The 27,552-nt window shown below is 39.4% G+C and overlaps 1 protein-coding gene across 5 annotated transcripts in view; it reads left to right on the top strand.

Annotated features, from left to right (window-relative positions):
- grm8a (glutamate receptor, metabotropic 8a) overlaps nt 1-27,552 on the top strand; it is a 157,402-nt gene that overhangs the window by 44,626 nt on the left and 85,224 nt on the right. For all 5 annotated transcript variants that reach the window (XM_026362946.2, XM_026362942.2, XM_026362945.2 and 2 more), the window contains exon 3: nt 9,722-9,938. In XM_026362946.2, coding sequence (XP_026218731.1) covers nt 9,827-9,938 — 112 coding nt within the window. In that variant the 5' untranslated portion in view covers nt 9,722-9,826. The remainder of the gene's footprint in view (nt 1-9,721; nt 9,939-27,552) is intronic.

Below are 27,552 nucleotides of genomic sequence, written 5' to 3' on the forward strand. Positions count from 1 at the left end.
TCTGTGATCTTTGATTGACAAAATCTAATCAGTTCATTCAGTTCATGTGCCACATTTGTAGAAACTCCCTTAAGGTGTTCCTGTGATATTTTGGTCACAGGAATTGGATTAACAAACCGAATACATAATCTCTCCACTTACAGCTGCCGAGGAGGCATAAAAATACAATGCAATTATGTAATTATTTGTTCCAACTCTTGGCTGGTTTGACAGCTTATTGTAGAAAAACATACTTGAGTGGTTAGATTTATGCTTTAAACTATATATTTTGACACAATACTTCCCTTTTTGAAGAGAAATGGATGTGTTGTGGAAAAAATGATGATTTTGGCAAACATAACATTATCTGCCGCTGTCTAAGTTTGGCTGGAGTTTCTTAACTATAATACTGATCTAAACTAAAATGGGAGCAAGCCATAACTGCTAAGATTACATGGTTGCACGCTGTCATCCACATTGTGAATTTTCCAGTACACTAAACAATCGAGACTTGTTATCTTGGACATAGTTTCTCTACAGTGGGTTGTAAACTGGTTAGCTTAGACATCCGCTTGCTTTATCTTGGTGCTTGCTGTATCATCAGCTTTTTCTGAAATAGACAACAAAGGTGAAGATTAATCACATCACGTCCTGCCTTCTAGCCAAGTGTAAAGGAACCCTCAAAGGACGTGCCCTTTCACTCATGTTTTTCTCCTTTTACACAAACCTTTCATTACAACAATGGCTCCACAGGTACACACATAACACATACAGAAGCTTTATCTCTGGCAATCCTGGAGATGAGACTTCAGTCACATATTGTGACCAGATAAATCAAGTCGTTAATTGTCATATCTGGATCTGAGAATTAACAATGCTCATATTCTATTGAAATAATGTAAGGTAGGTGTAAGAACATTTCTTGCATTGTTAAGGAAACAGGCACACACTATTTTAGGTCATGACGACTGTGTGTGCTAGAGCCACATGTGGGAATGCATGGATTTTATTTGCTATCTAAGGAATTTATCATCTGTGTGTTGTCTGAAAAAATGCACCTAACACAACCAAAACTTGCATCATAACCAGAACCTGCACGCTCAAGTGGTTTTTAAAGACTCTCTAGCCTGTAATTGGTGATTTGTTCTTCATTAAACACATTTCACATGCTTTCTGTGCAGGTCTGCTGCCACGTTGCATGATGCATGAGGCTCATTTGCAACGATGGGAATATATGCCAATTGGGTTTCATGCTGGGGAATATATATTTGAAACTCAGACTTGCTCTCACTCAAAATTCTCCATCACTGACGGGTGTGTGTTTTTCTCAGTGTGCCTTTGGCGGTATGAGTTTAAGAAGACTAAAATGTGTGTACATTTTACTTTGTGTGTGTGTGTTTTGAGGAATTTGTGACTTTTGTGTATGAATGTTGCTCAGGCTCACACACACACACATGCACACAATGAAGCCCTGTTGGAAGGCACTTTTGTGTATGCGGCAGGGAAAGATGAAACAGAGTAGAATCTGCAGGTGACTCGCTTGGATCAAGTACTCTGGTACCTTCCTCCTCTCTTTGTGTGTGTGTATGTGGGGGGGGGTCATTGCACATGAGATTAGGTTGCTGAAGTGATGCAGCTGTCAGAGAATATTTTATTCAAATAACACACTTAGAGAGAAATGTGTGCGGACTGAGGCATTTTGAGAAAGAGAAGTAAAAACGGTGACTGAGTGAATTCGCACAGACCTTGTACTGTGTGTTTTGGATGTTTATTAGGAGGGAAAAGTTACAGTTGAAGACATAAGGATAGAAGAAGAGATACTAAAGAAGTGATTGATGACATCAGCAATAGTCTGGCTATCAAAAGGCTGTGATACCAATACTTATTTATTTAGTTTTCAGTCAATCTCTAGCTAAAGTCAGTCATGCCAAAGATTGTTTGGTTGCAAGAGATGGTTGGTTTTAAGCTTTAATTTTTAATTTTAAGCTGTAAATCTTCAGCCTTTATTCCATCCCAGAAGTTGACCAAAAATATAATTTGATTTCATTATAAATGAACAACTACTACTCGCTACCCCACACTGGTTTCATTTTCTGGGTACCAGATTCATAACATAAAGTAGGACTGAGCAATACTGCCCTATTATCACAGTATATTTTTTCATATTGATTGATTTTCTCTGGAATAATTGTCACAGTATGTGTTCCACTCAGTAGGGATATCCCGATCAAATTTTTTAGCCCTGTTCAGAGCTCATATGTGTATATTCTTGAATAAGCTGTAATTTATAGAAGGTTAGACAACTTGCTTATACACTGCATGTAACTGTATTTTTTATGTTTCTGAAACAACACAACCACTGTGTTTGTATATCTAAGGGTATTTGTGTACTTGTGTATGTGTTGTTTATCATTTGTATTCAGTGAAAGGCAGGTGAGGACAGATGGCCATTTGTTCTTTGTGCTGCTTCCAAAATCTATAATACAGGGTAATTGAGGTGTTTCCGTCCTCACCTGATATTGGCATTGGTTGTGCATATGTGTGTGTGCGCACAGATGTTACCTCTAGTGAAAGTTATGTTGTGTATGCAAACCTGTACAAGCTCAACCCCTGAATATTTTTCTTACCAGTATTTGTATGTGAGTGTACTGAACAGGTGCAGAATCATCTCTATAGTTAAAAATCTCTTTGGGCTAAGCACAGCCTTTAATGAGGTTCATCCTGAAATTTAAATTGACTGAGGCAGTGGGTTGGTAGTACCGCTCCTGCACGTCCACCAGCTCTCTGTGTCACCGTGGTTAATTCTTTGCCACCCTGAGCGTGTAATATCTGCAGGGGCATGGAGGTTTCAATTTTAGATTTTATCATATTTTCCATGTTCATGTTACCATCTTGATAACAAATGTCTAAATCAGTAATGTAAGTAAATGGGCACCAGAAACCTGAACTATGTTGGCTCTATCCACAAGTTCCTGACAGATATTTCTAGCTGTGTTATCCAGCACATTTCTACATCTTAACCCTAAAATATAACATTTTTAAATGTGGTCAGAATTGTGTGTTGCTGTTGCTGCAATCTAACTTATGATAAAGAAGTTAAGCAGTCATTAAGTGGATCTATAATTCATCAATAACAAGCTACTGACTCGTAATCCAGGACTTTATCTGCTGTCAGCTTAATTACTGTAGACTGCTCTCACATATTCAGTGTTCAGAAAATACAATTTGCAATTTACATTGCATATTGCGCAATTCTTTTCTGTAACTTTACCTGTAAATATGTTATTTAATCTCATTGAAGTATTACATTAAAAAAAGGCACTTGAACATATCCCAAAGACTACAGGCAGCGGCCAAGTGGCATTTGTTCTCTAAATGTGTAAGATGAAATAACTCTCCATACCAGCAGGTGGCAATAGGCCAACTATTGCTCGACTTGTCAAAGCTGAACAAGTGTAAGACTGTTGATATTTTTTGATCTTTATTTCATCTCATCTTTTTCCTGAGGCATTAATGTAGTCCTGTGATATGAATTTACTGCTTTGTTATGGCTCTGAATTATTCCCCTTTAAGCTAGGGAGATAAATCAGTATTTCATGTGTTGTCCACTCATGTTTAGATCTTTGAAAATAACCCAAAGCACACTACTTGTCAAACTAGTGGCATGTTTGGTGTAAATATCAAACTACTGAGAGAAACTGCTATGCACAGACAATCATATCCACCAAAAGCTTACCAACTATAGCGATACTGTTGTAATTGGTATTTAGTGTTGGCCAACAGTAATATTAACAGGGCCACTTCTGTTGATGCTTAATGCTGCATGATACATGAGTGCTGCTGCAAAGCCATTAGCCTTTGAAACAATGTCAGCGCGAGTGAGATGGTCTTACTGAGTGAGCTTCATGGCTTCAGTGGTGAGACACCACCAAACTAACACCTTCTCTTTTACAATGTCTATTGGGCCACAGCTGAAAAGCTCAGGGGAATGAATGGCTCACTGGGCCATTAATTTATTACTTTGCTCAGTTCCTTATACTCTCAGGTAAAGTTAGTGTCTGTGGAGGAGAGAATCTGCAATTCTGTTCTAATTTATCAGAGGTTTAGGTTTTTCTGGCTTTGATACGTCTTCATTTAGATGCATCTGTATTCTTGGTGACACCACCAAGGCTGTATATATGGCTAATGGCTGATTAATTGACACATTTAATGTAGCCAGGATGTGTATTTTGAAACCAGCCTTGTGTCTGCCTGCCTTTTTCTGCAGTTTTATTTTCTTATTATTCTCCTCTTTCTTTTTGCTTCTGCATATCTCAGTTTCATCTTCATCACTTCATTTACATTCTGCATAGCAGTCGCTCCCTCACTCCCTTTGCCTTTCAACTTCTATCAGTGTCATCCTTCTCTTAACCTCTTGGCATTTTAACCACTTCATTTAACTTTAGATCATTCTGTTTTTCATTCAGATTCATTGCTGTGTCTTTTTTTTTCTAGGAATCCTTTGCTTTGCATCTTGTCCTCATTGAGTGATTCCCATCAATTATCTCAGTTTCCTTCATTCATCTTTCTTATCTCTGCCTTCCTTTGTTTTGGTGTATCTTGTTTTTCCTTTCATCTGTCCTTTATATTTGTTTCAATTTCCCTTCTGTCCTCTTCAGAGTCTTATGCTACATTCACTCTCATCATTATGCTCTCATCTTCTTCTCTTATTGTTTCTCAGTGTTCTTCAGCGTTCTCTTTGCTCTCATTAAACGTTTGCCGTGTTATCTCTCACCCTGTCTTTTGTTCATTTCTCTCTCTCATGATTTTCTTTCTCTTTCTTCCTCTCTCTGTGCTACTATGAAGTATCTTCGTTTTACCTGTGTCCCCTCAGTGTTTTGCTTTAATTGTATCTACCTGGTTTTGTCTGTCAACAAACAAATTGCAAGCAACTTCTCTATTGTGAATTTTCTGTGATGTGGGGATCATACAAGGGGTAAAATCAAGGCGGTAAAGAGAAGAGAACTGTTGTTTAGCGACAATTGAAGTAGCATCTCTGAGTAACAGTCATCTGAGATAGAATGAAAGGGTACGTTTTCTTACTCTATCTCTCGATATGGGTTTTTTATGCACTAAATGCAAGGCTTTGTGCACTATGACACTTTTAAGATAGTTGTCTAGTTAAATTATAAATATAATGAAACCATACCATCCCTATCCCTATTTGTGACATGTTTCTGTTGTAGTTGCATTAGGAAATGTTTAAACAAAAATCAACAAAATGGGATTAAATGTGGACCAAGAAAGAAAGATGGAAAGACAGATACAGCGGCAAAGGGCCAAAAGAGAGACAGATGGCCCCAGACTCAGATAGCGGGGTTAGACAGAGCGAGAGACACAAAACTCTCAGCTCCAACAGTCGTCATCCTGGTAAATTAACTTGCTGAGATCCCGCTGTGCCAGTCCTCTCCTCATTAGACACAAAGACCACGGCTGGCTGTTGCAAGTCTGAGTCAAAATTTTAGCAAGTAAACAACTCTCTAGGCTGGCTCAAAACCAGGGCTTCAGACGGCTCGATCAATTTACAGCATGTGTCTTTTATTTCACCCTCTGATATCACAGTAAAAAATAGTTCCAGCTTGACAAAAAACAAAATATAATTTGATCTAGGATGTGGCACTACTGTTCAAATTTAAATATAAAAAAGGTGGATTAATTTGGAACAGGCTGAAAAGATAAGTGCGTATAATGGTTTTCCAACTTGTGATGGTGTTTGTGCACATCTAGAAATGTGCACGTTTTTAATTTAATCAACATCATCGACCTACACCGGCCGCTATACACGTTACTCACGGTGACCCTGTGACTGTGTGTGTGTGTGTGAATGTGAGAAAGAGAGACAGAATAGCCATATGTGTGTGCAATGCAATGGGGTTAATTAGCTTTAGACCACTGCCATCTATCAACCTAATGCTCAGAGTCTGGCCCTGACAGCTCCATTACCGCCAGACACACACACATACACAGACATACACACTGCCGTCATGTGTGCATATACACATGTTGTCCACACACACACACACTATTAAATACTGTATTAGATGCATAACTATGTTTTTCACACAACCACACAACGTCATTAACACATAATCAGCTTTAGTTTTGTGTTCGTCAACCTGTGGTTTAAGGGACAGTTGAGGACATAGATGCTCTCAGATCTGCTATAGGATATATTTTTAGGGGAGCAGCTAAACAGTCCTTAAACCCAACAACGAACAGAATTTACATATTTGCATAGGGATGATATATGACAAAAAACATTGTGTTCTCAGGAAATTTTTGGCTGTTTTCTTATAAAATTACTGAAACTGTGAAAACTGTCATCAAAACAGTTACACATCAGCTAACTGAATAATCACCTAATCATTGCAACTGTAATGTTTTTGTGCTGGAGGTATCTTTCACTTTTTAAGTGGCACTTAAAGCTGTTTATCAGTTTCTCAAGCTTGAAAGCATAGGTTATGACATACCACACCACGGTCTAGTTTCCCTAGACAATACAGCCTGGAACATTGATTTCATAATACATCCAGCTTTCAAACATGCTCCTCTTTGTACTTGTTCTCACAGAGGAACCATATGGACAAGTGAATTTCCTCAATATAGGTCCCCAGCTTGGAAAGTCACACACATAGACCACTGGTCTGGATCATTAGGTCTGTTAAGTCCACATCCAGCTTCTAGTTATCTGCTGAGCTCCCAAGTGGGGTTCAGCCTGATCCATAGTGAGGGATGAAACTGTTTCCTACAATCGCCAAAGTCATTAAAGAACAGACAGACTGACTTGACTGTCAGATAGTGTAGGATACTGGCTTTCACTGTTTTTACCCCCACTCAGTTCACTTACTACTTAGTACACGCAGCTATCAAGGTATTTATAAAGTATTTACAAGTGCACTTCAGGATTATTAGGTATCATCAGTGTACAGGTGCGCATTGATTGTTTTCATGGAGTCAAACCACATGAGTTTCTGCTGTTACAGGACAATAGAGAGATCTGTTCTGTGGTTTCAGTCTGATCAATTCTACATTTAGGCAAAAGAAGTCTGGCCAAATTGCTGTTTTACAAAAACCGTAGCCTCGCACCATGTAGATGTAGGTGAGTTTACTCTAGAGGAGAGTTATGGCTTCTAATGAGTATGAGGTTTAATGTGGAGGGACATGGACAAACTGCTGGATCAAAAACATTTGGATTTACTGAGCACCACAGTGTTCAATCGGTCCTCGGTGTTGTAAGCTTTTAACTTTTGGATGTTTTAAGTTTTGGCCATCTAGGGGGGTCCTGAGAAAAGAGGATCAAGAAGTCAAATTGTCTTGATCAGACAAGATGAGATTAACTCTGTGCTACATGTATTTCTGTGCAAGTTCAGTGCATAGATTAGTTTGTTTGAAAGCTTGCTGAAAATGTGAAAGCTGAAATGACACATTACTCCATTGATAAGTGTGTCTAAGAGCGAGAAAGTGTTTCTGGTGTTAATTGAAACTGCACATTCAACAGCACAGGCATAGGCTTTCCCTTTTTATCACACACGTTTGTGATTGCCCCCCCACTTTCCTCTCACACACATATTCATTAAACCAAATGGAATTAGGCGGATTGCAGGCATAATCTTCTTCCCCAGCGATGTGGAGGAACCAAGCCGTTAATTTCCCGCCTCTAACTACAACTCTAGCGCTACTTGCTTTGAAAAGGGTTTGAGTCACTCGCAACTCTTAGCACATGAATGATTTACACCACTCGAATGTCACGTGCCATTTCTGTGCATATACATAGGTGTGTGGGGTTCTGTAGTTACAATAGAAATATGTGCAGAAATGTTTTATGTTTTTTGATTTTGATAAAGCAGAGGCATTCTTTATGTCTCCTTATGTCTCTCTGTCACTTATCGTTTTCATTTCTCTTTTCTTTTTTCTTTTTTCCAGGAGAAGAGTGGAATAACAAAATATCAAAGTACTGGGTTTGCCCTGGTCACAGGAATACTTTCCCATTGTTGTCGTAAACAGACAAATGTCTCATATTCCCTGAGTCGTGCTTTAATTTCTCTTTGAAATGGATATTTCCTCATTTAAATGCACATAGATAGGAACAGGACAAGTGAAACAGCAGAGTCACTCATTGACACAGATCCAGCACACACAAATACACATTAACACACATACACACAGGCACATATATACAGTCCAGAGCGACAAACACATGCACGCAAACCCTTTTACGGATTGTTTTTCTTCAGTTTGCCCAACTTTGATTTTGTTTTTTTCTGCCTTTTTATTTGTTTATCTCAATCCTCTATGAATTATACATATATGTACTAAAGTTTATGAAAGTGTGCAACAGTAATTCTCCTGGCAGAGGAGACCAATAACAGTACCCAAGTATTCCAAATATGAACTCCCACCAAGTTCACAAAGATAAAAACACTATCATCAAAAACAAAATAGTTTTCTTCCAAAATTAGGTCTCCAACTGCTAAGAAACATGAGATGTTGTGCACAGCGGTGTGCATTGATCGCTGTGGAAGTAAAACACATTAGCTGTTTGCTCCTTCAATACCCTTTGCTTGAGGAGAAGAGTTGTAAAGAATTAATTTTGTCATTGCTATGGCCCTGGAAAGTCTAATGCATGCTGCAGTGCTTCAGCATCACCAAAAAGGAACAATATAGAAAATCCCGCAAAGCCCCGGATAGATCCCTGACCTTTTTAAAATGGAAAAGACAAGTGTAGATTCAGGGTGGCAGGGACTTCAGATGATACTCAAGGAGAAGAAAGACAGTGAGTGATGGGCTTTTGAAACATTCCAGTCACACACACCACAAATACACAGACTGCCCTTAAATCTCCACATGCAATAACAACATGTTTTGCTGTGCTCAGCACATAAGTTGGGTGGAGACGGACATCTGACACACCTCATGTTTTGGTTTAGATTGGCAGTCGAGTCTTACTTACAGTGAATGCCAATGAGACATCTGTTCAGCATTGTGTGTGCGTCTGTGTGTGTGCGTTCCGCAATGGAAAGTACAGGGTCTTCCCTTGCTGGCCCCCTCTGTCAGGGGAATCAAATCAATCTGCCTGTCAGCCATCTAACACCTTTGGCCTGTTACGCAACATATTACTAGCAGTATCTGTGTGAGTGCGTCTGTGTGTGTACGTCCCCTGTCACTCTCTCAACCTCCTTGTCTCTTGTCTAGCTGTCCTCCTGTCTGGTCCCGGCTGTTGCTTTTGTGTTTTGTCTTCCTTTGTCAGATCCTTCTTCTGTCGACCATGACACCGTTGTAGAAAAACCACCACTGTTTGTTTCCTCTCCATGTCATTTCACTTTCAGATTTTCAGTTATTAACCACTTTTGCTTCTCTCTTTCCTACCGGTCCAGCCTGAAGAATTAGATTCTTTCACATATCTGAACCAACAAGAAGTCTTCAGTTTAATTTGAACATTCATGACAACTTTCACTCGCATCCCAGAGAATTATTAATCACTGTGATCCCACGGGGGTGAACATTTGAAATGATTTACTCCCAAAACATCTCAGGAGAAAAATGTGACTCATCTTTTAAAGTCCAAATGTGTAACACAGTCTTCATATCTTCTGTTTTTTAATGTATAAAATCTGTAACAATTAACAGAGAATGATTCTCTCCTTCTCTTGTACTCTGTTCTTTTCTCAATGTCTTCTCTCATGTCTTCTCTTTCCTTGTCTAGATCCCTCAGATCAGCTACGCCTCCACAGCCCCAGAACTGAGTGACAACACTCGCTACGACTTCTTCTCTCGCGTTGTGCCGCCAGACTCCTACCAGGCCCAGGCCATGATGGACATCGTCACAGCGATGGAGTGGAACTACGTGTCCACGCTAGCCTCAGAGGGCAACTACGGAGAGAGTGGCGTGGAGGCCTTCATCCAGATCTCGAGAGAAACTGGTATGATCCGCTTTTGTCTTGTTTCTGTCACTGAAATCACTTGAGAGCAGCAGTTTGACTGTTGTATATTATACAAGGCATTGTTATCTTTAAACCTTCCAAGATCTTAGGCTGTGTGGTAAAATGTTAGGTCCATAGATGAGATTATGTGCAATAGTGTTTCTATATTATAATAAGTGTTTTTTAGACTTTGTGGTCTGTATTTTAAGGAAGTCTAACATATAGAGAGCATGTCTTGGATAATTTCATCCAGGTAAAAGTGGTTGTATCAAAGTTTTAACTGTCTTTGGGCATTTGGTGATCTCTCACGCAGTGTAGGTTGTAATTTGAATGGACTTCAGTGAAAGCACAGCAGAAGCCTACGCTACAATAAAAACCTGTTAGGAGGCAAGTTTTCCACTTCTTTTCCACTAATAGGATATAATAACTGTGATATGATGTTCATAGTACACTTGATATATGACACATGATCAGTGGCTTTAGCCTGTAATTTGAGAACTATAGCAAGAACAGAGTGGAAACATGTTGTTTAAATCTCTAGGAAAACTCTAGGGAAAATTCACTCTCGGAGTAAATTGCAGGCTGTAGATTGCCGACTGTGGTGAGAGAGCTGAAACTGAGCGTTATCACAGCAAGCATCTGATGGACAAGTGCAGCAGTCTTCTCAACTTTTCTTTTTGGCTCTATATGTATGTAGTTTGTAACATTGGTGCTGGCTGTTGTATAAGCACTACATTGATTTTAAAAAAACATTTCCTGCGACGTGTGTCGTCCTTGGAACAACAGCTTTAATGCCACATGGCATAGACCCGCAAAGAGTCATTAATCTTATTCTCCAAAATATATTCCACTCGTTGGTTTGTTAATGATGGGGATGCAGAGCTAAGATATATGTTGGCAAAGTGTGAGTTTTTTTCAAAAGCATAGAAGCTCAATTTTAAAAGTATTAGACTGACCTGTAGAGGCCGTCTGCATCTCTTCTTGTAACAGCTGACTGTGGTTCTGTTTAGATGACTCCTACAAGAAATGTTTAAAACCACTATGCTGTTGGAAATGTCAGTTTGCTTCACATTGTTCTGATACAGCTGAGATATACCTTCAGGAAACGATAAACATAAGCATCTATATAAAAGAACAGCACATAGCTGTGTACTGTACCTTAACTCCAAACTGTAAAAATACAGTTGACTACTCTGCATGTATGGAAAGAACTGGGACAACCTATCACAGGTTTGCCTGCAGTCGGTCCTGCTATAAGATGACTCAGTGAAACTTCCTCCCTCTCTGTGCACTGCAAGATTAAAGCTGACTATTCTAGGCCTGTGAAAATATGACATGTCACATATATTCAAGAGGCTTATGATCTGGTGACTGAGTTTGCTCTTTAGTGATCACTTGTGCCCTGTGTGAAACCACTCACTTTTGTTATGTGTCTTTGTTTATTCAGGTATATCTTTAAACTTGTCACCTGGGTCTGAATAAAGGGATGGAGTGCAGACAACACACTAGTGCCCAGTGTAAATTATAAAGGGTACATTTTCAACTATCATTCCATCATTGCATGCCACAGTGGCAAAAGAGATGGGAGTAAGTAAATGAGAGTGACAGAGACACAGAAAGAGAACGAAACACTGAAAGATGGATTACTTGTCTGTTTTGATGTCAGACTTAAAAGCACAGTCCCCATGGTCCTCAGAGCATCAAGTTCGAATAAATGCAGCTTCAAATCAGTTTATGAAATCCTCCAAGTGATGTTGACAGATCAAAATGCTGTTGGTTCCCCTGTTTTAGGTCTCAAATGTTTATTGAGAACACATCACGTTGGATGTTGACAAATATTTACAGACTGACAGGGCTAAAGACGTGTAAAGAATCCATTTGAGAGAGCAACTAGTTGAAATCTTTATTTTTATCACTATGTCGAATCCTTTAATCCTGATTTTTCCCCTCTTGCTTTTTCTGCATTGTTTGTGTGCTGATGTGGAAATGACAGCTCTGTGTATGTCTGTGCCACTGTCTGTCCATCCATCTCTGTCTCTGTGTGTGTTTGCAGGCGGCTAGCCCAGGGCGGTATGCTGTGGCAGTCGGCACATACAGATGTTTACTGTATTGTCAGATCAGTGTGTGTATGCCTGAGTGTGCACGTGTGCCACTGTAAAGGGTAATACAGTCCTCAGCAATATGTGTAGTCGGTGTTCTGGCAGTCAGCAGATCTTTTGCCCTCTGTGTGTGCATCTGTGTGCTCGTGTGTGTGTATAAGAGGCCTACATGCTGTGACAGCAGTCACTCACTTTACTCTGTGGCTCTTCAGATGTGTACAGAACCAAGCATATGAAGAGATGAGAGGGTGGAAAAGGTTGGTAAAGGATGGGGCTGAGAAGGACAAAGGAAAGAGGACAGATTTTAATGTGTGTGTGTCTCTAATATAGTTGTGATAGAATAGCAGACGAATGGGATAGGTGGGGACAGCTACAGAATAAAGATAGAGGTGTTAATATAGATGCACAGCATTCCGCGCTATTAGAAAAACACACACACAGATACATACACATGCTCTCATCCACAGTGGTGACACAGGTGGACTCCTTAAGATACACTTACACACTGGCACACAGAACCACAGGGAATTTCTCGATGATTATTTTATGATTGCAGTGTAATGATTGCAGTTTGCAAGGCACTCTGCATACTGATACCACACATCCATATTAATTGGTGTGCACTTGCTTACTGATTTATTTTCCATTGTGTGGTTGTGTGCATGTGTGCATGCATATTAATAATCACAAAGTTTTAATAGATGCTCAAGTAATGTTGGCGTCTGAGATGGCTGGTTACAACCATGCAGTTCTCCATTTGTGTAAAATAGTTAAATATTTTCTTCTCCAGTACAGTCTTTAAAAGGGAATACTGTATGTCCTACTTATGTTTGCTGTATCACAGCTGGTGTGTTGCTCCACTCCCAGGAGGTGTTACGCAGACAATTCTGCACAGCTAATTTTTTTAGCCACTCAGCAGTCAGCACAATTTTTTTTTTTGTTTCCAAAGGACTGCTTTAGGGACAACTTAAAATAACTCTATATTTGAGGTTAAAACAATGAATGAATGCAAAGGCTGCATGTTGGTGTTGAACATCACAAGTATTTTGTCAGCACTGGATATTGGAATTCATCGTGAGCTGCTAACCTCTGTTAAATTATGCACTTTTTAGACTCTCCTTTTAGAAAACATCTCATAATTATTATGACACAGACTTTGAAAGAAAACTGTGCATGAGTGTGACACATGTAATAACTATACGAAAAGTTCTAGCTTGTCATTAGAGCTCACGAAATGCACAAAAAGAATATGGTTTTTAATGGTGCTTGGGGATTTTCTGAAGATGGTTTAAATCAGAATGACCTTGTAGAGCAGAGGCTCGCACATATTGCATAGTTCAGATGAAATTTCTTATGAGAAGCTGTTAACAGCACAGACCAGTAAGCATATGTTTAGTGATGTGCAGGTGAAAACATATCAAGCACCAATTAAAACAGGACTGAATTTGGTTTTAGGCGAGCTAGCAGCATATCTGTAGGGCTGGAAGGACGGTTTGCTGGTTGTCCTGCCAATTTGGTGGAGAGTGAAATATTTTAACATATGTTGGATGGATTGCCCTGATGTATGGTACGCACATTTATGCTCTCTAAGGATGAATTATAAACATCATTTATCATCACGATCTTCAGGTCAGAATTTCAATGGCTCTGGAAAATATCCCAGCCTCAGCTGTACTATGTACTATTTGTACTACAATTGTAAATATTTTAGGGACATGTAATTGACATCTGCATGCTGGTATACTGACATTAGCAATTTAAATATTATGTAAAAGAATTGATATTGTGGCTGACGCGTCATTGTAGTTTTAATTTGTTTTTACAAGGCTGCATTTCAAAATGTAGGTGGTCCTACAGGATCTTCAGGATATTTTTCCTAAAGTTGTCATTTCAGGAGCCTCCTTATCCCTGTGTTTGTGCAGCGTTAGAGTAGTAGAACATGTCTGCCGTTTGTTTAACCACATCTGCATCCAGAGATCTATTCACTATGACTTTTTCAGCATGTGCAGCCTGTGTGCTGTCACCCGCAGCCATGGCTTCCCAGTCATGCAGAACTAGTAACAGACACAGCTCAGTGAGCATGGGCCAAACGTGTTTACTCATCATCGGTAGCTGTTCACGGGCTGAGTATATAATGCAGCGTTTCTGCTTTTGTACACAATACGCCGACGTAGCCGAGTGATCAGAGGTTAATGAACAAATAATGCAAAAATCTACTTGGAGAGCTTTGCCAGAGAGTTTCAAAGAGCACGCTGGAAGCTAGTGGTTCATTTATAGTGATAAAATGCACATCATGTCTCATTTTACATCAAAGACACAAGTAGCAAAAAATAAATAAAAAAATCAGCAGCAGATCTGGTAGCAGTAGTGTTTCATTTTGTTGTTCAGTTAGTGGAATCACCAATAAACAAGTGCTTAGAGTAGGGTAGTTTCCCTATTCACCATGGCACCCTGCTGTTGACCTGTGCTATGGAATTCGCAGCATATGGTGCTGAATCTCTCCACACTGAGAAACCACATACTCTAATATCGAGCTGTGTTCGAAGCATATGGATCACTCTTCTGAAACAAAAGGTGGAAGAGTGCTGACCGAAAACAGAAACCATTTTAAAAATCAAGTCACGACGCTTTCTCCTTCCAGTACCCTGCTTCACCTCCCAATTGAATCCATCTGGGATTAAAAGTACCACATTGACATTCAGACACACTGTAGACGGAGTGAGACAGGATCTGTGTGTGTGTGAGAATTCACCAGCTCACAACAGCCACCTACTGCTGACTCCGGCTGCTCTACAGGAGCTCTGGAAGGCGATGATGAAGACGGGAAGAAAATGAGCAGGAGAAAAAAGATGAGAGAACATTTATCTCCCGATTCATTTAATTAGTTCTCTGGTTCTAAACTAATCTTCTGCCTTTCTGCGTAGCTTTGCCTCTTTAGTTTGCTTACAGTCCACTCTTGCCCTCTACAATGTTGGAGATCTTTGTCATTATCCAAGTCTCGCTACAGGCTTATGATGTTTTGTTCATGAAAGGGAAATCACACTTTTTGAAATGCATTGTGATGTGCATTATACATAATTGTCTAAGTATTGAATACATCATTTTTAGACCACACTCATGTAGGAAAATCAGTTACCCTGCATTACAGAGTATTGTATGTAATTATAATTACATAATTATAATTAGACGTGAGGATAATCGAATGAATTAGAAACTCATCTGTGCAGTTGCATCGTACAATATTACAAATATGATAAAAGGTGTAAATAAGCTGATAAATAAAAAACTTTGCTAGGTGGGGAAACTAAAAGGCTGGCATATTTTACATTTACTTACAACACCTGTGATGATATTGAACACGCGCACACAACCGCAGCGGCGCGAGGCACACAGACTAACTCACTCAACTGTCAGTGTATGTCCCTCGGGTTGATTTAGCTGCGTGTTTCTTGTCCTTGATTACACTCCCCTCACAACTTAAGACTGATACAATTCATCACACAGACACACACAGGGAGCACAAACATCAACTCATCCATTTGTAACTAATTACACCAGCCTTGGTTTTCATCTCAAGGTGAAGCTGTCTTTGTTGTCCTCATGAAAGGACCCCAAGCTCTCAGTTGCATGTAGACATATTTCTGCTTTTGGTTTGTGGTTTGCTTGTCCTTGTATGATTGAGATCTGGTATTTATGAATTTTATGTACTTTATATTAGCATTTCTATGTATCTGTGTATAATGTTTTTCCAGGGTGACAACATAAACTGTGTGTATGCATATCTTGTTACTCGGAATGAAACATGTTAAATTCTGTATTTGGTTTTCTTGCCTGGTTGAAAATGGTTTGTGTGATTTTACTCTAAAATATGAATTATCTCAAAGAGGTCATTAACATCTTTCTAAGTCTGAAGATTCTATTATAATCCCGCTGATGTTAGGCTTATGTTGCCAATCTCTCACCTGGGTGGAATTGACAATATCTATTAGAAGTTAACAGCACTCTGTGGATGGCATTAGTATTGCCAGAGGACATCTAGAGATGGTAATTATTACCTGAGCAGCTCTGTGAATTTCATCCCATCCAGCTGAAATGGCCATTTTTAGTAATTCCCCCCAGCCGCCCCAAGATCAGGTTCAGCAGATATTACCTACTGATTCCCAGGAATGTCGGGCGTTGCCTGTGCTGCTTTTTCACCTCAGTATTTACAGTCATGTCTCAATGATTACTAGTGGTTGGAAATTGAAGGAATAATGAGATTTGCCTCATACAAAGCAGTTTTGCTGATATGCAGTATGTTACAGGCCTTGTAGCTGGAATTGCGAGTTTAAGTTTGCAGTTCACCGACAGGCAAGGGACTCTGCAACACACTACAGACCGTCTGTGCTGGTTTATGGTTTCATGCATGTTGACATGTGCTGTAGTACTGTACTGTGAGTTACTCTGTGTTATCAATTACATGTATAGTGTCCATTTCAGCTCCAGTGGTTTTCTTGACAGAGGTGAAAACTCCTCATATTCCCTCATGACAGAGCAAGAGAGGATGCTGGGTAGACAGACATGCAGGTAGAGGGAGACAAATGTGGCTTTGTTTTTTTGTTTTTGTGTGTATGTGTGTGTGTACCTGTGATTTTTCTGTTCCTGCTTTGCCTCTTGGAATCCAAGAGATCGGGGATAGAAAAAATTCGGCAGTTGCTGCTAAGCCCCAAAAGTAATTTCAGCAATATTACTGCACCAGTTGGTACACATAGGTGTGTATTTGTGCGTGTGTGTGCATGAGCATGTCCTGGAGTGTGTCTTATGTCAGCAAGATGTGTGTTTTTTTTTTTTCTTCCTGTGATTTTATGGATGCATGTTTGTTTATCTGTGCATACAGGTGAGTTTCTGTGTGTTTATGCAAGAAGTTGTCTGTGGTGTTGGTGTGATTTTGATGCGAGTATGTGTTTTGTGTTTTCAGGGAGTGTGCACAACTTAAAAGCATTTCCAAGCTTCTTCACTGTTCTGCTCCAGTAACTTTTTTTTGCCTCTCTCTTTCCTTCCTCATCTTATTTTCAGTTTTTCATCTCTGTCTGCAGAGGTGCTCTGGGGTCATGGTTAAAATAAATGACAAGAACCAATGTTGGCTGGCAAAAAAGTAATACTTGTTTGACCCTAAAACCTCAAGGTCCTTTGAGAGTTTCACGTCAGAGGTCAGAATACCTCTCTGTTTGGAGAAAGGATTGTTTGAGAAACAGACAAGGGGTTTAATAATTGACATTTCTTGAAAACAGAACTAGACTGCATGAATAGAAAATGGCCACAGTTATGCACACAAGTAAGTTGACATACTTTTCCTCTGTAGAAACTGTAAACACATATACCTACCATAATGGGTTATATTCAAACAGAAACAGACTCTAATTAAAGCTTATTCCATCTCTGTTTAGGTGAACTTCACCTCTTCTCATTTAAATGCAAAAAGAAAAAAAGTTTCACCATTATACAAACTGTCACTGGAATCATTTTGAGAAAAGGCTTAACGTAGCTTAGTGGCTTTAAGCTCAGAGCGTCATTTGTAGGAAATTAGATTTACAGTCAGCGATCAAAGCAGAATTTAACTTTGATGTTGTCATCCTCTCATGATCACATTGAAGCCATTGTATGTTGATGTAGAACCGCAGAGCAAATTAAGGAGGTACAGTAGCTGTACACAAGCCATGAAACCAAAGTAATGACGAGCATCAAAAAGACTGCAAACAAGGAAAAGCATGACACAAACAGGGGACGCTTTAATGGGAGACTGCTCGCGCTGCGACTGATGCTGTTATTGTTTTTGTGCCTTTAAATTGAAATGAAGCCCAGTTAGAAACCAGTCCCAGATAATAATGTCTCATGAAGTTCTAATCCAATACAAATTTGAACAGTAGCATGTCAATATACAGGAAAGGCTGAATGGGAATAGCTACCATGTTGGACAGAGTGAGCTGAAAATGAGTTGGTAGTGCTAGGAATATGCCTGCAGTCTGGCAAGTCGCCAACCATAACCTTTTTCATTATAATTATTATCTGGGCTCAGTATAATTCGCCTGAAAAACATCACAAAATCTATGTTTCTTTACCTTCTGCCGGGTCGTTTCAGCCTCATTTAACCCTGAATGAAAATTAAAAAGTCAAGCTGATCATAACGGAATATATAGATTTTTAAGTGCACAGGTCAATACGCTCAAAAAATGGAGCCAGCATATGGAAGTACAATCAATAGACCATGATAAATTGAATTTTTTGAACTTCCATCCATTCGAGGCACTAGACCTTGTTCTTTTTGTGTCCTCTTATCTTCAGCTTGTCCAGTTGCTGTTTCTAGACTGTTTGTATTCAGCTGTTTTCTTTTAATGAACTGGTCCATATCAAGTTTGGGAAGGATTGTCACAGGGCAGTTTCGGTTAGGTACCGTATATCAACCTAAACGATGCTCTTAGCTTAGGATTTAAGTAGACTTTTCTTCTGCCTCTACAGTAGAGCATTGCTGTGACACTACAATAGGACCAACCAGCCATTATACACAGAGTACAGAATAGATCCTGCTTCCTTCCTTCCTTCCTTCCGTCTTCCACCTGGCAGATCTGAAGAGTCAAGGTGGCTGATGAACTTACTTTGGATGTCTTTTGTTAATCTCCACCTTGCTATTAATAAATCAAACCTACGTAATTGCACATGCATATGCATGGACATGCACCCGTATCGTCCGTCTGCCTTACTCTAGTTACAAATTCACGCTTTCCCACAAAACCACGCATGCATTGCCCAACAGGCTGATGGATGGTGATTTGGCAGAGGCTGATTAGTTGGGAGTGAATGGGGCACAATTACAACAGTGTCTGCATTGTGATTGCATTGATGCTTTTAATATCCCAGCACTAGAAAATTTATTTATCAATGAAAACAATAACAAATATTAGTGGATGCTGAGAAAATAGTTTGACATAATTTTATTAAAACTACTACACGTTTCTTAAAACTGAAACTTACAATACTGAGAATCACCTGATCTCTCTGTTCTTCTCCTCTATGGCAGCTAGTGTCACTTTACTACATGTCTATACAGTATGTGTCCAGATTTTAAAAAACAATATCAAATTACACAGATGGCATAATTAAATGCATCGACTGTGATAAGACCGGAGATAGATAGATGGGGATAGAGGTGCAATCTGGAAGTTAAGGCACAATAAAAGATTTACAGTTTACTTTTTGAATGCTGAGTGACAGGTGGATGAAGAGCACTGACATACAGTTTTCCACAGCTTCCTCCAGGAAATCTGAGCTCTCTTCATCTGATGCAATCCCCTTGTTTGAGCCCGGTTTCACACGCAACACAATCTCTTACTCAGTTTTAAGTCTTAAGGCAATCGAAGTTGTGAAAAGTCTCACCTATCAAAGTCCCGTGCTTTTTGTACATTGGGCGCCCTCATATTTACATCTAAATGGCAGTTGATGGTGACAGAGGTAGTGCAGACCCAATTATGCGACACAGTCGGCGGTGGAACCTGACAAATGATGGGTAATGGCTGAGGGTTGGAGGCATTTCCAACACTCCCCACTTTAACAAACGTAGCTGTGTCTTCATAGTTTGACTCTGACAGAGTAATTTATTCCCACTCCGCCAGCACGGAACCACGGATTTAAAAGTTTCACCACTTACCCAAGCCTTCCCCATTTTTCACTCCAGAATGAAAATGTTATTATTCAAAAGAGAAATTGGAATTTATGCAGGCTTAGACATGGCCTTATCTCTTCACTTACTTTTTCTTCTTCCTCTGTGTTTGTACTCTCCTTTTGCCCTGTTTGCTGCTTTTGTGTTTTTCATTAAATGTGCATCTTTCTTTGTTTTGTACTGTGTGTGTTTAATTTGTCTTCAGTGATGCACTGCCTCCCTGCTTCTAGATCATCTCCTCCTGTCTGTCTGCCTTTTACTGAAGGTTCAGCTGCTATGAGCATGACATAAATTGGTTCATAGTGATCTTTTAATATCAGTGATGATGTGGGTTCATTCACATGTCAGAAAGCCTTTTATAAGGAAGATAGGTTTACTGAACGGTGTATACGATTTTTAAGATCAGAAACAGCACACATTCTTTTACAAGATCTTACAGTTTTAAAGTAGTAAAATATTTTCACGAGAGATTAACTCAGAAGTCATATACACAGGTTGACACATCCATGTCTGCTGCTCTCTCTCTATGATGGCAAATGTGCTTTGTGACTTTCACATGTGAATGTTGTTGACACTAACCATATGCAGTGGTGAGTGTGTGTGTGTGTGTGTGTGTGTGTGTGTGTTAGTTTCTCCTACTTGTGACTTGTCTATTGACTTACAGTGCCACTTGGATGGTGAGAAAAGGTGTTGACAACAACTTACCAAGATGGGGAAGTTTGTAACTTAAATACACACCACAAGGCAGAGACGTTCACACACAGATTGCAATGTTAACACATAATGCGAGTGAGTGGGAACATGTCAGTTTTGTGTGATATGAGAGGAAGGTTGGTAATTGTGAAAAGATGAGTGAGAGAAGGAAGCACCTGGACAAGATGGAAAGGGAAGGATGAGGGAAGATAGACTATGAGAGATTAGATAAATGGAGCAAGGGGATTGGCTATGAATGGAGATCTGAGGAGATCTAAGTGGAAGCTTAAATAGAGCAATGAGCTCTCAAACCTAAATGATAAAGTAGAAATGTCAAAATGACACAATTGTCTACAAACGTTTGGGCACCCCAGGACAAGTTGGTGGTTTCTGGAGTGAAAAGAATACAAATGTCTGCATTCACCCATTAATCATACTTTTTTTATTAACTTAATTATGCCCTGTGCAAAAGTTTGTGGAGTTTATTATCTGAAAATAGTTTTCATTAACTCGTTAAGAATTTAATGGTTCGTCAGGACTTCATTGTGTTTCCAGAGCTGATACATTTTCTGACCTTATCGTAACAACCACAGTCTGACCACGTAAATGGTAGAGGGAAATAAATATTAGCAAGTTCTATAAATGATGCATTTAGCCAAGAAATTGAAACTCAAAAGAGACTGGCTTCTGCAACATGACAGTGGCCAAAGTCAAAAGCAAAACTCAAAATCCACCGTAAACTGAACCATCATAAACATAAACTCAAGCTTTTGAAACATTACTTAGAAATGGTGTTTCCACATTTGATGGTTTGTTTTTTATTGTATGTTTACTACCAGGGTTACTTAATTAATCAGCCAAATGTGTAATTTTCCCAGGAATGTCTGAACCTTTGCATAATTCTGTATGAACATTTTGCTATTAGTTGTGAGGTAAACCTCAAAGAGTCCTTGCCAGCCAGCCTGCAGTTTCTTTCCTTTTGTTAACTTAAAGAGCAATTTTCAAGCAAGAGGCAGAGTGCTTTCTCTAGTTAGGATGTTAAAAGACAATGAATGAGTGAGCGTTTGGAAGACTTGCATGCAATAAAGGCTGGGAATTACTATACACAGTAACAGATACAAAAAACTCCATTTAAATAATTTATGTTAAAGCTACATCAAAATAAAAGATGGAGAATGTATTAGGAAAAGATGTTATGTATAATTTAAAGACCAGGTTTTATAGATGGTATTTAAAGCCAGGTTTAGCCAGTACAACAAAAGTTCTTCATTTCATGCACTCAGACTGCAGATCTGAGGTTCATCCATAGATAAAAAAGAATTAGAAATTAAATACTTTGGCACCAGACCATCATGTTGTAAATTAATTCTTAGAAACAATTGAATCCAGTTCACGAAAGCTTAGCTGATAGTGATAAATCCAATCAGCATCATCCCCTACACATTACAGGTCATCTAAATGTCAGGCCTGGTTTAAATGATTGCAGCACACTTGACCTCTCCCACAGCTTGGATATACAGTGCATGAAGTATTTAACATGTTTAAATTTTGAACAGAGGTGAAGTGAAGAGGTGAGCATAAATATTATAGACCTGGACAGAAATCATATTTCTCCTGGCTTCATCATATAAAACCTTCTCACACTCCAAAAACCATCAGTTGTACATCTGAAAGTGTATTTGTGCCGTAGGCACTTGTCTGTCAGCCCTGTTAGATGGAGGTGACGGCAGAGAAGCATCAAGACATTTATAACTTTTTTTCCTGCACATTAAGTTTAACAAAGAGAGAGAGAGAGAGAGAGAGAGAGCGAGAGTGATGCAAAAGACACATTTTCAGTCCTGAACATACTAAATGTGTCCATGGTGCCACATTTGCTAACAGCTGACAGGTAGTAAAACTTGGACCTAAACAATTTCTTGGAAGACAAAATCCAATTTAAAATGGTCCATTCAGTTACTCTGATTGTGTTCACAAGCTGGTGGGAAGTTCCAAACATCTGGGACTTCCATGTTAGATGCCAGACCTGGGAGAAAAATGATAAACAAATACTGGCATCTTGCAGCTTCAGTAATTCAAATAGGTTTCAAGTGCTTACAGCCATACGTCTCCCTGCCATCCAGCATTATCAGAAAACAAAATTGCATCGCTGCCATTTTAATGTAAACATCTCAGGTTTTAGTCACACGACCCAAAGGAGGCAAGTCACATGATAGGGTGGTACTGCTGTCCTGGTAAAGCTTAATCAGACGGAGCTGAGGCAGTGGAGTGGAGTAAAGAAATAACAGATGTGAGTGAGTGTTAGATGCCCTGAACAATTTAACACTGAGCCTGTAACTACTGTACTGTAAACCACACTGTGTTATTTCATGGTGGGTCAGGATGTGGAGCATCATAGGCTTTTACATATTTCTTCTGTCTAGAGGAAAGAATTATTGGATTTTGAGCTACACAGATGGAAACAAGGATGAATTAATTGCGTAACAAAGTTGCTCTGTGCATATTTTCTATCTCTAATGTACTTCTGCCCCCTTTTATAACAACGCATCTGCGTCAACATGGTACTAAGTCAGTCATACTGATGTCCTGTTGCCATGGTGATTTTGATAACGAAAAAATTCAGACCTTTTTTGTGAAACATAAAGTTAAATTTCAACAACCAGTGCTCTGGCACGTTTACCCCTTGTTTGTTCAGAGGTAGAAACAGACGAACGGCCAGTGCATGGACATCCATCTATTTACTAAACTGTAGAAAATAACTAGAAACTTGATTCCTGACTGCGTCACATGAGTTTTAAATATTCTATATGTCGAAAGAGGATACGCACAGACGTTTCTTTTCTATATGCAATCATGTTTCTTGTTTTTTTATTTTTTTATTTTATTTTATGTGTCTCTCTGATGTTCTCTTTTCTCTTTATCATTTGATGTAAGATTGTGAGGTTGGTATGTTAATTTATGCAGCAATTTAATTAAAGAAATGCAGGATTCATATTTCATAGCTTAATACAAGAGGTGGTAGGGCTTGTAAGACTGAAGAACCTTAACATTTAACTTGTGATTACATTTATTTTACGCTATATACTGTGTATTTTGTACAAGGCAAATGGGAAATCAAAATATGTGAACACAGACATTCAGTGAAATATCTAGTTAAAATGAAAGGGAGCATTGCTCATGCATTGATTTTAGTTTTTTTTTTTTCTTTTTAAATCCATTCCTCACAAATTATTTATTTAGTCATTTGGTTGAATTTATTAGTTGAACACTTTTTGGATTTGGCTGCTGTGTTGCTATGGCAGCAGAGAGAGAGAGAGAGAGAGAGAGGTGGATGAATGCAAGCAGGGAAACAAAGATAGGGTGGAGTTTCTGCTTATGGAGGAGTTTTTAGTATCACATTTGGTCTACAACAGAGTATTTGTAGTTGATTCCAGGGAGGGCTTCCTTTTTACATCCCACGCTTAAAGGCATTCTAGCAGTATGGTCCATGTGTTTGAGAGTCCAGTTCGAATTTTAGACAATCGGAAGTTGGCTAAAATCAATGGTTGTATAAAAATGTTGATAAGAATTGACAAAGGATTGTTGCTGGGTTCGGATGTCAGAAAATGGCTGGAGTCTATAAAAAAGTCTTCAACTAGCACGGAAAACTCCAGGAGGCTCTGACCCTATTCTAAATTCATGAGGTAGAAAATACAAGGAAATGGACTGCTCAACAAGCAGTGTTTTGGTGTGTGTGTGTGTGTGTGTGTGTGTGTGTGTGTGTGTGTGTGTGTGTGTGTGTGTGTGTGTTTGTGTGCGTGTTTGTGTGTGTGTGGTGGCTGATGCTGGACTCACTGCACATGCCTCTGGCTGTTCTTACAGCAGAGCAGCATGCAGGAAGCTTTCATTGAAAGAGAAAAATACATGGCTTTGTTTCTTACTGCAGTCCTACTTTTTTTGTTTGTCACACCCTCGATTCTTTTGCTGCAAGTCGACGTGTCTCTCCTGCATGCAGTCTGCATCTTTTGATCCTTCTCTGCACACACATTAAGATGTGCATCACAATCTAATGATGCATTATTAGCCTATTATGAGAGATGGCGAGATCTTACATATGTGTTTGCAACTGTCACTGCATGTGTGTTATCCTGCAGGTTTGTGTCCAGTATATAAACGTATACATATGAGCTGCACTGTAAATTATTCTTCCAACCTTTCACTATTGAGGATTTAGTATTTTAACGTCAAACCAAAAACCTTAAACCAATTAGTGATTTCTGTGCTGTTTACACTTCTACAGTTTGTGTGAGCACAGCTTAGGAGTTTGTGTTCTGTTTTGAACTTGTAATCATATTATAAACCACAGGATATGGATGACTTGCCAGTTTTTAAACCCTTGATTTTTCTTTTTCCACTCAGACTTGTTTTCCGAGCCCGAAAGCTTGGAAGATGAAAAAGATGAAAACCACAGAATGCGACAGATGCAAGGCAACACTGTGGTCATGCATATTTGTGCACATGAAAAAAGTTTGGGTTAGTGTGTGCATGTGCGGGACACATGAAAGGATATCTGAATGGGTGTGTAAGTGTGTGTCTCTGTGCCCTGTGCCTATTTTGATGTCCTGATTAGCAGTGTTTATATTTAGATCATATTAATCCGCTCAAAGTCTGTGCTCCCCAAGGCGCTGTCAGACACACACATGCACACTCTCACATAAACACGTCATCCCCTTGTCCTACTCATCAACTTCAGGATGGATGAAGAAGAGGGTGCATAAAATGGGAGAAAGCGTAAGAGCGACACTAGCTCTATATAAACTAAGATAAGAAGTATAGATTTGTTTTCCTTAGACAAGTTTTCCTTTTTGTCCTGATTTGTGCATCCTCAATTTGAAATGTGCTTTTTTGCTAATTTGAAGACAGTTTGTCAGATTCCAAGCTGTCGAGATGATACGAACATACATGTTCATCTTGTGCATTTGCAGATTCTTTTCCCTGAAATTTGGTTGTTGATATTTTAGTAGACCTAAGTGAGTGAGGAACTTTCACAGAATGAACAACTCCTGGTCCTCTTCTTTTTGTCCTATTCACTGCTTACACATGTGTTTTTGCACATTTTAAAATGTTGACTTGATCTCTCATCAGATTTGTGTTATGCTGAGCAGTTTGGTTGCGACACAGAAGACCACCTGCTAAAGGCTTTATATCCAGATGTTTGTGTTCTTGGTTACTGAATGTCATTGCTCCCTTTTTTGTGTGTTTTCTATAGGTCAGTGTGTGTGCTGGTGTGAACACAGACCTGTATGTGTGCTGGTTCTGCATGTGTGTAACAAATCCCTGCAGCGCAATGGCCCTAAGCCCTATGTTCCCCCAGAATCACTCTGAAGAGACAAATCCAGAGGCTTAGGCAAATTACACACTTACACCTGCTACACACACTAGCTTTCATACTCCCATATCTTCTCTGTCACTTACTCCTTTGCTGCATCTTACACCTGGGTCTCTGCAGCAGCTCTCCTCTCCTCTCTCTTGATCGAGGCACTTTTTCTTCTGTCTTTCATCTCTCTGTGTTCCACTGGTTTACAGTCATAGGTTCACTAAGGCGTAAAGGCAAAATGGCCTCCTCATGGGATGGTAAGGTTGATGATTTCGGAAACGCCACACTGAGCACTAATACACACATGCACACACGGTGAACGCGTAGCCCCTGCCAAAGCTTTGCTGGCTTATTGTATTATACTTCCCCCCTATGGTGGGAATGACCATATGTCGTCATGTGGCTACACTCGTGGGTGTGTGCGTCTGTGTTTTCCGCACCACCTCGCAATGTGTTATTTCCCAGTGTGTGCATGTGTCCGTTCAAGCAGGGAGAGAGGCTGGTAGCAGGTTGTGGTGGAAAGATTGGAAACTGTGGACATATAAGTAACCCAATATCACCGACTGGCTATTTCAAAATAAATTACTCTCAAGAAAAATCTTCTTTTGTTTCAAAATATCTTCCATGAATGTAAATACAGTCAGTTTATTAAGTAGAGGCCAAAGATTAGTTATTGATGTAAATTCTTCTGCAAAATTTAGGTTAACATTAGTGATTTTATAGGAAATAATCAGTGAAATATTGAGCGATTAACATCACTGTAGGTAATTATTGTTTTTCGCAATGGTTATTTCAGAGTGAGCCCCTTTAACAACTATCCTTCAACTAATTAAACTGCCTGCTTTTGAATGAGCTTAATTGGTAGTGCAGCTGTCTGTCCAACTGCCAGGCACAGACAACTAGATAATCACTCTGACTTGAAGCCATAGGGATGTAAAGCAGTGGATCATTATCACGCTCTAGTATATTACTGTTCGCCAGACTTGCACAGAAGGCTGTCAGGGTTTCGATTTTCTCTTCTTTTTTTTTTTCCTATAACAAATAAAGCAACACATTCTCTTAGAAAGTCAAAAGTTTCTGAATCTGCTCTATTAACAACTCAAGTGGGGATATTTCTTTTTGTAACGTATGTATGAATGGTACCTTTTTAACTGAATGATTTATACAACAAGGCTGGAAACATATTTTATCTATTGACACATTCTCCAAGTTTTATTCAACTGGGAAGACACTAATATTTTTCAGCTTGAGCCATGACTTGCAGCTTCAACAGAGATTCCCTGTTTTTTTAGATTGATAATGGTTTGTTCATCCTCCTATCATACATATTCTGCCCTTATTCTTGTGTGTCTGCACAGGAACAGTGCACACAAGTCCAAAATCTCCATTTAAATAGCGGTCTCAATTTCAAACAGTGTGCTTCATTCTTTGTTGCTGTAATTACCCAGTCCCTCTGTAGGGACCCTCAAAGTTTCATCTTATAGTAAATACACAAACCAGACTTGAATCTACAATACAGTGAGCACATGGTCTGCTCGCCCGGCCCAATTAATCAGCAAAGCAGCCCTGGCATACAAACAGAGCTGGTCTGATCTATTACCAGCAGCAGTGGGATGTGGTAGGCGTTTGGTTTTAAACACCCGTGGTTTTCCTGCTGATGCTCCTGCAGGCTGCTGCTGCAGCATTTTGTCTTACTAAACTTAACAACTTGCAGACCTGAAAAAGAGAAACAGACAAGAGTAGAAAAGAGAGCAGCAGAGAGCAAACTTAGACAGA

The sequence above is a fragment of the Anabas testudineus genome, chromosome 23 (genome assembly GCF_900324465.2).
Source record: "Anabas testudineus chromosome 23, fAnaTes1.2, whole genome shotgun sequence".
Taxonomy (NCBI): domain Eukaryota; kingdom Metazoa; phylum Chordata; class Actinopteri; order Anabantiformes; family Anabantidae; genus Anabas; species Anabas testudineus.